At 38.9% G+C, this 12,444-nt stretch overlaps 1 protein-coding gene across 8 annotated transcripts in view; it reads right to left on the bottom strand.

Moving 5' to 3' along the window:
* Positions 1–335: 335 nt before the first annotated feature.
* LOC112465201 overlaps positions 336–12,444 on the bottom strand; it is an 86,278-nt gene continuing 74,169 nt past the window's right edge. For 7 of the 8 annotated variants that reach the window (XM_025032643.1, XM_025032637.1, XM_025032640.1 and 4 more), the window contains 10 exons: positions 12,197–12,417; positions 11,954–12,092; positions 10,521–11,287; positions 10,298–10,389; positions 9,261–9,850; positions 8,864–9,110; positions 8,249–8,494; positions 7,842–8,022; positions 7,337–7,607; positions 6,364–6,451 (listed from right to left, as the gene is read on the bottom strand). In XM_025032643.1, the coding sequence (XP_024888411.1) occupies positions 7,337–7,607; positions 7,842–8,022; positions 8,249–8,494; positions 8,864–9,110; positions 9,261–9,850; positions 10,298–10,389; positions 10,521–11,287; positions 11,954–12,092; positions 12,197–12,417 (2,754 nt within the window). In that variant the 3' untranslated portion in view covers positions 6,364–6,451. Of the gene's footprint in view, positions 2,525–2,828; positions 6,452–7,336; positions 7,608–7,841; positions 8,023–8,248; positions 8,495–8,863; positions 9,111–9,260; positions 9,851–10,297; positions 10,390–10,520; positions 11,288–11,953; positions 12,093–12,196; positions 12,418–12,444 lie in introns of those variants that run through there. The other variant, XM_025032644.1, reaches the window with a different exon arrangement.

Below are 12,444 nucleotides of genomic sequence, written 5' to 3'. Positions count from 1 at the left end.
TGTATATCACCGTCTGATGTACGAAAGCGACGTTGAAAAGGAACCGCCGTTCTAAAATGTATTGCTTTCCTCAGACAGAAAACGCATTTTTTCAGAATGCACCTACGCGAAATCTGCACTTGAATAAACCTATCTGTATGTCAATTAACGTTATATAAAATGTACGTATAATCAACGGAGAGATTGCTCACATAGCATTTTACAGAATCGTCACCGCGTAATAATACTTATACATTTATTGTGTACATACATGTAGTTATATATGATAATAATACGCGCAGCAAGTGTTGTGTGTATATGTGTATATACAATATATATATATATATATATATATATATATATATATATATATATAGATGTATGTGTATATGTATATGTATAGATATGTGCATATAATAATACTAAATCGTACAACAATAAGCATTTCCGGTATGGCTAACTGAGATACGTCGCTTTTAATTCGCACAATGCACTTGCCACGATAAATCATAATACTTACAATAAGTCAACAGAACTACTATTATGTAATTATAAGTGCGTTACGTCTCGTTTATCGCGAAATTGCACGTTTTTTTTTCAAAGGAAATTGCTCTATATCACGTATTACCGCTTCATCGTAAAAAGTACTTTCGTGACGCTCTGAATCCTTATTGCTGTAAGCTGGTCAGATAAGAACTTGATAAAAGAGGATTATACACTACCGCAATAAACATTTTATATTACAATATTGTTATCGATTTATAAAAAAAGAATCACTTAAAAGAGAGTGAGTTCTATTGCAGTGAAATGAAACAATAGGTACTTGTTATTACGGGAAACATTTAATGTCGCGCATTTTTATATTTCAAATTAGTCGTATGTTATTTCTTAGTCTATTTTCTGCTGATTATTTTATTTAAACGAATTAAAAAGAGATACAATACGGATTCACTACGTAAAATTGATGTCAACGAAATGTACTTTTTGCGGCGCTTTGTATCTGCAAGTAGTATTAAACCTATAGTCGTATGCTCAGACTTAAGTTAATTCTGGAGTCCTTGCCAGTCCTGAATCCTAGCCTGGACCAGCCTGAACTAAACCAACATACCGAGACACACGCGCAATATAAATGGCGCAACAAGTGTTTAGTGTATTTCGCTGTTATTCTATTCACGTAAATTAAAACAATGGAATACGCGCGATTTTCCTGATATACTGCGTCGTCGAAAACTCACAGGGAAGATCTCGACAATAACAGAGCTACAAGCAGTCCTTTCAGAAGTATGTATCTAAAATATTCACAGTGCTCAAAACTAACGATACACGGAGCTCCCAAGGGAAGAATAGATCTACGCGAGGCGAATTTTTACAGCTTCTGTATAATCGCGCTGTATAATATGTTCCTTCTACGCGTAGTATCTTTTTTATCTTTTAATATAAAGTCACACAACTTTACCTTGAATTCGTCATCTAAGACGAAGTCCGTTTTTTAAGTCATTTGGTTAAAAAAACGTCATAAATATATAATGATACGCGAATGTGTTTGCATAATGTATGTGTTTAAAATGAGAGCGTTTGAAAATTCTCTCAGTCATTGTTACAACATTCGCCTTTGTTATAGTATCCAATTAATTCTTTAAACACAATTGCAGGAATAATAAGAACACTAGAAATAATTTCATATCAGTATACAAGGTGAAATAGTGAATAAAAAGAAAAGAAATCTGTGCTTTGCCGAGAAAACAGCATGGAGTATTTTACGAGTCACAAACCGAACAATTGCTTGGCGGAAAAGAAAGTATCGTGTAAGTCTTTTTCCATAAATCGACGAAATTCGTTCACGGTCAGGAATATCCAGACCGCGTTGCAGTTAAAGCACTCGAACTGGAGTAGCGAGCGGCCTGTTTGCCGAACGATTCACCGCGATCCTCGAATCCTTTTGGAACACACGGAAAATTTGGTCATTGCAAATCCACTCGTTGCTTTTATCGGGATCCCGCGCGACCGGCTTATTGAAACCGGATTTACGCGCGTGGCGTATCTCGCTTATCGGAACACGTGACGTTCAGCTAAATGAATAGTTTCAATAGATAAATCGATACTGCAATTTCAAAGTTTATAGTTGTTATTTAATGAATTCATGACATAAACGTGAAATTGTGGTTTCACGGCGGTATAGAAAGTAAATAGAGGAGGCATGTTAATATTTTGCGTAAAAAAGCGGACTTTGTCTTTGAGATAAAATCTGAATCCATACGTACTCAGAGTTTATAACACACGATGTGCATTAACAAGCGGAAATTACTCTTTAGCAGGCATTATATAGCGTTGTAAAATCTATTCTTCAGTTGGTAGCGAAAATTAAAATACTTACACAGGGATTCGACACGCAATACTTTTTTTTTTGAGACTCGGAGCAACGACGACTCGTAAAGGCTACGTGTGTTATTTATATAGTACAGTAAAATACGAGCTGTGGGGTTTCTGGTTTTAAAACGAAGCGATTAATACCTGAACTCTGTGTTTGATCGGCTACTGCATGTATCTGAAAAAGAAAAAAAAGACAAATTTATTTTTCAGATTATAACACGAGTTTATTTTTGAACGCATTTTTGGAGTGCATTTTATTTTAATAAAACTTTAATTTAAACCTTAATAAAATTATGAAATTATTACAAAAGTATTGCGTTTAATGAAATGTCTAAGATTTTCTAATTAGAAAGATCCATGGAATGTGTGATCAAGAAGTACACAAAAAAGTGCTCGTTAGATGATAAACGATATAATAATAATTATTATTAGATGAGATTTATCAAACAACACAATTAGAATTTTACTTTAATACTGACCTGAGTAACGGCCTCCCGTGGTCGGAGGGAATCTTTTCCGACGCTCGGCGGTTTCTCCGATTTCGCGATTTCGCGAACAAGCTTCTGGTAATCATCGCAATCCCGCGCCGGTGGTACTCCGGGGGCTCTCCTCTTTCTCAACGCGTTTGTATCGCGGCCCGCAACAGTCCCGGCGGATTCGTCTTTGACGAAAGTTTCTGTCTGAATTACGGTGAAGCTGCCTAGGAACTGCACCGACTTTTTTGCGCTGGTCTTAGTGAACGACGCACGTGTCTCCTTATCGGACATGTGCGAGCCGCTCTTTTCATACTCCATCATCTTCGATTCCATCTCCGTCGTCTTACAGACTGGATTGTTGAGACGCCCTTCCGGGACCCTCGGGGCGAACGTCGAAGGTTGAGTTTTCGACGACGTTCCGGGAAGATGGCAGTCGTTTGATTTAACGCTCCAGCCTCTACCTTTCGTTTCCTTCGTTATTATTTCCGGCCGTTGCGAGTTTCTTGCGGCAATGGACGCCGCTTGGCTCTTCGTGAACTTACGCCTAGCTACTTTCTCCCTATCGTTAATTTTAGAATGTCTTTCGACGGTCGTCGCATCGCCCCGAATCTCGTAATACTTAACGAAACTCCTAACTTTACCCGGGGTTATCGTTACAACGTCGCGAAATGATTGGTCATTACTTACGTTAGCTACAGGTGTTACGGCCCTGTTATTGTCATTATTATTACAAGGGCTTAAGGAAATAGTTTTCCTAGCTATGGCACACTTATCGTCGCTACTATCCTTTACTAATGCTAATGCCGATCGATTCGCGATCCTTCTTCGATCATCGTCGATCTCATCGTCCGCGATTACTTCGTCAGTCTTTTCTTCGCCGCGAGTGTGAATCTCCCTCGAAGCTTTTTCGCACTTCCTGCCGTTTTCCAGGCTGTTTCTGCGCGTCGCCTTGAACTCTCTACTATCGAAAATCTTGTTCATTGTCGCGGGTGCTCCGATGGGAATTCTCTTCTGGAATTCGTTGGCTTGCTGCCGCTCACACTCAACGCTAGTCTTCTTAAGTATCGTCTTGGGGATGCGAATATCTCGCGATTTTTTATGCTCTCGATTCGCCTCGACTGCACTTTTTGTCTCCTCGAACATTTTCCCGTTACTCGTTTTTATCTTGATCTTCTCTGATTTGATATCTGCAAAATTTGTATCGATATTCATTTTGGAGTTATCCTTTACAATTTTATTTTTAATCTCGCAGGATGATTTGTTGAGTTTTTCAATACTATTAATCTTGATGATTTTTTCGCTAATCACTGGAGTGTCGTTCCTGAGATCTTGAGGCCTTTCCTCGATCTTCATTTTCGTGAAATCTTCCTTCACAATTTCCTCAACGATTATTGTATCATTATTTACGTCAATAGCCTTGGTGTTTAAAGGAATGCTGCAAACGTCGTTTCGAGATCTTTTAAATTTAGATGCATTCTCTTTTTCTTTGGAAATTCTGTTATCGATCGCAATCGAGCGAGAAATATTTTTGTCATCTTCTATCTTTGTTACTGCTTTCTTATTCTCGGGGCTCACTATTTTTAACTTTATGTTATTAAAATTGCAGAGAAGCTCATTCAGCATGTCATTTTTTACGTCACTGGCACTTTTATTTTCTGATTGCGTTGACTTTACGTTTGAAATCTTAACAATCTTTTCTTCCATTTTTTTGGAGTTTTTTAAAACTTTTTGATTTTTTGTATCCATTTCTGTCGCATTAGAAAAATCATGCAAACGTTCACTTTCTGTCGTGACATCTGTTTCTAATTCCCGAATTTTATCTGATGATTTATTAGAGTCGCTTAATTCTTTATCAATGCTTGTTGAAGTTATAGCAGAAATTACCGCGTAATTCATCGAAATATCTGTTGAATCGTCAGATAGCATAGTTTCCAAAAAAGAATTTCGTCTAACTTTCACGGGTATATTCTTTACGAAAATGTCTTCCGACGGTAAAATTGTCTCGTGGTTATTCTTGGAATCCACGAAAGAATTGTTTCTTTCCTTATTCTCTTCAGGAAGCCGTCGAGCTTGCTCGAATTGGACCGATTTGAAATCATCAGTAGAAATGTTCTTGTTTGATTTAACGTCATTGCATTCGTTTAAAAAAATTGGCGATGACTCATCGAAAAAAGCTTTTTCGTTCTTGGCAACACATTTCTCGTTGATGTCATCGCAAGTTTTTTGAAAAAACTTTTTTTCTTCCCGGTGTATTCTTCTTTGTGTTATTTTCGCCGCTTCTTCAATTCTGCAAGCCGTTTCTAAACTTTTATCTGTAAAGCGATGAACGTTTTCCGTAACTTCTGAAGTATTATTACTTTGATCCACTTGTTTTGCGTCGTGTTTCTCGTTTGTGATAGTTTGTCCCGTTATTAACGTTATTATATTTTCCTTTCCGGTTTTGAGACTCTCATCGCTGGCTCGCATGTTCCATGATATCGAATTAGAATCCTCTTTGCGAATTTCCTCGCAATTGACGTCGTTATTTCTATCGTCACAATACGTTTGTGGAATCGTCTTTAATTTCGCGTCAACCTTGTTTGCGCCCGCCGGTATAAAAGGATCGTCTTCTCTCGTTGCGGAATTTCCTTTCTCGACACTCGACGTGTATGATTTATCTCGCGTATTGTCACAGCAATCTTTTACGTCCTCTCGGATTTCAGTCAATCTCACGGAAGAAGCGGCGCTTTGTTCGCCGGCTTGTTCATCGCCGAGAGTGGATTCGTAGCTTTGTGAACTGTCACATGGCACACCGTTTTTTACGTTAGAGTCGCGTTTGGACGAGGAAGAATTTGACGATTCGATCACGAATCGTACCTTCGTGCCTGTACGACATTTTGAATCGTCATTATTATTGAAAACATCATAACCAGGCGATCTCTTGTCATTTATTCGATTGTTTTTGTTCGTGGTATCTTCGAATCGATAGTCGTCAAACTTTCGAACGAAGTCACCGTCGTCGTCGAAAGGGTTCCTCCATCTGTCCGATCTGTCCAGACACTTCTCGAACGGAAGGTTCGTTGTCGTTACGCGAAAACAAACATCACCGTCATCCAACATATGCACTTTCGACGATTCTTTCTCGTGTAAGTTTTTTGTGTCTTCGGGATCCACAGAATTGTTTCTATCCCATGTGTTGGACACTACGTTCTCGAAATCGTGCAGAGTGAAAAAGAGCGGTGGATATTTGTCGGTTGCTTTTCGCTTAGACAACGCGACATCGACGGAAGACAGAAACGGCGGTTTCGATACGATTGACTTTGGAATTGGGTCATCGCTGTTGCTCGTCGTCGAGCTGTCTTTGACGATGACGCGACTCTCACGGCGGTGTTGCTCGCTTTCGACTCTTGGACAGTTCGCCGCGATGTCGCATTGCGGCTGGCGGTTTTCGAGGTATGCAGAATTGTTTCGTCGACATATTTCCGGCAGAGGCGACGGCGGCGGCGGACGTTTTTGCTGAGATATCGCGACGTCATTCGTGGTTCCCGTTACTGCTCCATTCGCTACCAACGGTTCGATCGGTGCAATTTTGATCTTACGTTTCGTTCGCCGCGGTGGCACAGGTGGTTCGGTTAAATTTCCATTATCTGTCAGGGAAAAAGAGATGGGACCTTAGAGAAATATTCTTTAATTTCGATAGAAGATAGAGAAACGAGAGACTTCAATTGATTTGAAAATGATATATTATTTGTGATGTTACTGTAACGTGTTTGCGATTCTTACGATTGTACATAATGCGAATGATGATATAAATATAACGGGCGAACGGGTAATTCCAGAATATGAACGCGAGAGGGTAACTACAACGTTAGACTGTCCGAGACATACTAAAGATGATTCCTTAGAAATGACGTGCAGACTTCCCCTTCCTGTTACACGGTCAATACCAAGCTTATATACCATTGCCAAGCTTAATTTCATGCTAGGTGTAATTTCATTAAAAACAGAGATATAAAAACATTGCATAATAATATCATGAAAATTCCAATGCATTTTATCGTACAAAATATCGTACAAAAGATAAAAGCATGTGTTATGTATGTTATTTAAACTTTACTTTATTCAAAAAAGGTAGATTTAATTAACACATATATGCTACTTTATTTTAAAATTATTTTAGATTTGCTGAACAGTTAGATAAGAAACTCGTTTTTATTCCTGAAATTTTTTCTAATAATTTTAATTTAACCGAGCAAGAGTTACGAACTTTAGTAGTTCCGACAAGGGCTTCGCTAAACGGATAACGACAATTCGATTACAGTGCTGCTGTACGTTGGCACAGTCGTGTATGGCCTAGCAGAGATAATAGTCTTTTCGCAAATAGAATTTTCTATGAGATTCCGTCATATGCGGTCAATAACAGCGGAAAACGTAATAAGTCGAGAGGTTTTACATTGACAAAATTATATATATATATATATATATATATGAAATAGAACGCGGATTATATGTATGTATAGATAGTTACTTACCTAAATGAAAACTTGGCGACTTGTTCTACTGACATCGAAATCTTCTATAGATAGCAACATACTGGCAGATTTTAACGCATTATTGTCATCAATGAAATCAGTCATGTATAGGCTGTTGGCGTTATTATGATTGCCCATAGCGCTGGATGCGGCACTGCTATATGCGCTTGAAGTATTCTGCACCGACGCTACGTCCGTGGTTTTCTGAACGATCCACTTGTTCATCATACTAGACGTTTCCGCCTCCGATGACACATCGAATTTGATGTTACTGCGAACGAGATAGAGAACGAAAGAGTTAACTCTGCGGATGCAGCGAGATCTTTAAGAATATTGATTAATTCGCAAAATTAATCATTTATACTAATTATTGAATCGGAAGGAGCGAATAACGCTGTATGCCTGATTTATCCGAAACTACTCGATAAGAAAATTCGTTTTTCCAAGACATTATCCGTTATTTTAGCAAATTGTCAAACTAATCATAGTCGGCTGAAATACTCACTGTAAGTAATTATTTTCTACAGAGCCCTGGCCCTGGTCATTTCTCGATTCTATGCTTTTTCGAATAGCGGGCTGCGACAGAACCAACTCGACCGTTTCAGACGAGCTCTGCAACATCTTCAGAGCGTCCTCGTAACGAAGGTTCAGCAGATTTTGTCCGTTTATTGCTACGATCCGGTCACCTATTAAAGAAAGTTTAACTAAAGATATTTACTTTGTACATTTAGTTATATTTATATTTATTTATGTTATTCTCTAATTTGAATCCATTAATTTTTTTTTCTATATCTCATTATATATCACCGTTTATTTGATTTATTCAATTCGTTAGCATTTTAATTATGATATCTACTGCGAATGAATTAGATGCTTTCATTTTGAAGCAATGTGAACATTTTACTTACGAACCTTTATTTACGTTTCCGGCCATATCGGCTGATCCGCCAACGGAGACCGCCTGAACGTAAACGCCACCGTCGTTACCCTCCATTACTTGCAAACCTATGCTACCACCGTGGCCGCGTTCCAACTTGATCGTGTGCAAAATTCGTTCCTCGGCGAACGACAGCTCTTCCAAACGAGCCATTAAGGATGCGGACATCGATTCGTCCTCCGGTATTCGGAACGTTTCGTCGTCGGTCCGTATGTCGGCATCTATCGAAGCAAAAAGCAAACAAATTTTAAGTAAAACTGTTATTTCAAAGATATTTGTAATAAACGTAAGTGATGCATAAAATTTTTATAGAATGAAAGTAGTTAAAAATTGTCCACACACAGCAATGACAAAACAGCGTTTTAAACATTTAATTTATTTAGAAATAAAAATTTGATTAAAAGGTGTTTTATTTAAAGTTTGTAAAAATTCGTGAGAATATTTTTGTCAAAACGTGATTTTTTTTTGGACGTGTATATGTATCTGATCTGTCGTTAGGAGCAATATTTTTAATTATATAAGTAGAATTGATTAAAATTATTTTTATTTGTATGAAAATTCGTAAAATATATGTGTACACCATTACTTACTTAGCACATACGCTTCTGGCATAGGTGACTCGGTAGATCGTGCCGATAGTGATTGAACAGACGATTCGGTATCGGACTTGAGAGATAGTGACTCCGTGTCGTCGGTAAGCGCGGTATCTTTCTGGACTAAGCTGCTGTAAATCGCTCGCGTTCCCATTTTTACACCCAACCGACGCGGTAGGCTGGGTGTACGAAAACCACCCGACTGCCTCGGCGCTCCGTGATTCGGTAAACTGGCCGCTTTCATCTATAATGATGAAACATCGTTTCGTTAAATAGAGAAATATGAGATAAGTATTTCAATAGCAAATTTGGACAGAATCTGCTGTTGGATGTATTTTAATGGTATAATGAGAGAATAGTAAACAATTAATATATAAAATGTGTGTTATACTACCTTCTGCAATGTTTTCTTGACATCCGCCACATTCCAAACTTCATCCGGAACAGGAAATTCACTCTTTCCCGTTAAACGAACTTTATTAATAGCGGCGTATAGTTCCTCCGGATTGTTAGGTTTATCTAGCTGGTTGATGTTGTTCGATATAACTTTTGGGAGCGAATATGTGCACTCGGTTTCAACTTCACTGTCTATCCCGGGGCAGCTATAGAGTTTGTCGTGCTCTGATTTCGTTTCTCTGGGTTCCAACAGGATCTTGTGCGGTGTCGTTAAGCCTCTCTCCGATTCTTCCTCTGTGTCTCGCGATTGACCCTCTGGTTCTAATCGCACGTTTACTTGCGCGTAAAGAACGTCTTCTTCGGACGAATAAAAGCCGGGTTCGCGACCAGCGTCCTTCGTTGTCGTCACTACAATTGTGTCTTTCTGAGGATTTTCGTTCTCTTTGTTTTGATATTCTTCCAATTGCATCGGATAATTTAATCTCTGCTGCACTTTAACCGCGCTCGCGATCGTTATCTTAGTTTTACCGTCGCCGATCTTGGATTTTAATGGTGTAAGTTTTGTTTCCGCCAGGGGCACTCCAAAATCTGAAAAATAATATAGATTGATTTTATTTTAGATATTTTTATATGACTGTTTTAAAGAAATAACATTTCACAAATTTGTGAAGTTTACTAAACTTTATTTATATTAATTATTGTATTCATAAAAATATAACAAAAATAAAAAACCGCGATAGATTGAGAAATTAATAGTAGTAATTAAAATATTAGGTTTGAAGAAAGTTTTTGTGTGTTTAATAGTTTCTGCCAGACTATTAATATAATATCATTGTAGTTTATTGAAATTTCAGCTAAATTTCAGTTCAGTTTTCTGCAAAATTTACGTTTTAAGAGGATTTCCATAGAAGAGGAAGATCAAAATTCGTGCGGCAAAGTGTCACAATTTAGCTAGTTTCCTATCGCGTAACTTTCGCGGAAAGTTCAAGTTTTAAACATTTTAGCAAGCTTATCGGTAGGTGAAAGCACGTGTACCTTTAGCGAGGCCCTGAAGCGACGTGAGCTCCGAGCGAAGTCTAAGGAAGAACTGATGATGCAGGGAGGTGAGCTTGAAGGCGAAGTAACTTCTAGAAAATAGAAAGACACTTTATGCAAAGGTCGTTATTGCAAGTGGTGAGCGGCAGTGCGGCACTCGATACACATTTTCGAGCACTTGCCGCGGCATTAAGAGTTCGCTCGATGCGACGAGCAGACTTACTTTCGATGATCCATCCGCAATTTGAACTTGCATCGTTTTCCATTCAGCTTGCTGTACACCACCAAGCAACTCTTACTGTAACTCAACGTCTGCACGTCCCGCCACAGAAAGTGGGCCAGTTCCGTTCTCTCCCTGGGCTCGCCCCCTCGCTCCAACAGTTTCAAACCTTGAGAATGTATCGCCAGCCACACGTTGCTCTCCGTTTTTTTCTTGCTACTCTTACTGTTTTTACTATTATTTCCATTAACGTTGTTAATATTATTATTGTTGTTTTTGTTATTATTGTTATTGCACGTTTCATCGCGGCATAAACCAGCGTTCTTCGCGTGCTCGTCCGAGTAAGGTATCATCGGTACATTTTCGCGAGAGCTTAATCGCGGGATCCCGATCCTGTCATAGATTTCCCGAGCGGGTTTCTCCTGACGATAAGCGTTTCCCGCACCATCGTGCGGCGACACGACGTCACGGTTGTCAGACACGGCGGTCTTCCCCTTTCTCTGTCGCACCATCAGTTTCTCCAGCTCCTTCGAGTCTACCGTGGCGATGTAGTAGTGCGAACCGTAATCCGGCAGGGACTGCGCGTGAGTTATGAACATCTCCTCGGCTTTGTTCGAGTCCAAGCCACGACGGTCGCGGTGAGCGTGGTGTAGCTGCGCCCGAAGTGTATCGGCGTCGACGCAGGGTTGCGATTGATGCCGGTCCGCGCTCAATACCAAGGACTCCGGCACGTAGTGTTCGAGGAGGAAGTAATCCCCACAGCCGTGCTCCTGTGAGATATACAATAGCTCTGATGAAGCAGAGAAGTTGCGCATGGATTATGTCAAATTTGTTGTCAACTCCGCCACAACAGATCAAAATAACGTCTTTAACTATTTACTTAAGATGTTGAGAACTGACTCAACAATTATTCAGCTATTAATATCTAGTATTGATAGTTGAACGTAGTTTAATAACTGAATTTATGGCATAGAAATTATAGAATACACACTATTGATAAATATTATATATTAATAGATATACATATACCGTTTCTATTTCTACATTTTAACATCAAAAGAAAGTATGACAGATGCAAAAAATGACGTTAATTTTGAAATATATTGTACAATATTTATCTCTTTTAACCCATTTCACTTAAATTTTAGAACTTATTATCTTTGAATTTAACAATCGATAGATTCACGTATATATATGAAAATTCCTAGGTTTTATTGTGAAAAAGAAATTAATCGTGTTTCATAGTAGAAGAGTGTAGACTTTTTACAGAGTCGCAATATTTTCTATCTATGATGTCTCATTTCAGCTTCTCATTTTATTTAAAATAATCCCAATTATCTAGAGTTACGATCATTTTTGAACATTTTATTGTTCCGTATTGTGAAGATAATCTCATTATAAATAGCGCGCATCGTATGAATCACTCGTTAACTCACGTTGACGTTGTAGTTCCCGAATTCAGCTTGAAGTGCGAGGCCCGTCAAATTGATTAATTCGGAATATGGGCAGACCAGCTGCTGCTCCAGTATACATCGCCTTATTTGTAGATATAGCAGATGCTTCGATATCCAACTCCTGGAAACAGTATGGACAATTAGTGGACAAATTAGTCGTAGTCGAGACGAAACTAACGAGTTAAGTCGAGTCGAATATATTGTCGTTGTCCAGTTCGAACGAACCTGATGCCACGAAGAGATGGCAGGAAGAATCGGAGCCGCAGATACAGCATGAAACTAGTCGGTAGGCCCAGAAAACCTTTGCTTTTACCGCTGCTTAACCATCCCGGTGGTGCGACTTTATTTAGTTTCGTGTCGGGTGGTAACATAGCGAAATCCCCGGCCAATAGCACGGCCAGCCCTAGAGTGAAGTTTTCATCGAGACTTTCCGCTTGAACAATAGCCTGGAAGGATTTGCGTATATAATGTGT

This window comes from Temnothorax curvispinosus, unplaced genomic scaffold (assembly GCF_003070985.1).
Source record: "Temnothorax curvispinosus isolate PA1 unplaced genomic scaffold, ASM307098v1 QBEX01015018.1, whole genome shotgun sequence".
Taxonomy (NCBI): domain Eukaryota; kingdom Metazoa; phylum Arthropoda; class Insecta; order Hymenoptera; family Formicidae; genus Temnothorax; species Temnothorax curvispinosus.
Note: the sequence above shows the minus strand (reverse complement) of the source record. Positions and strands in the feature narration are given on the sequence as shown.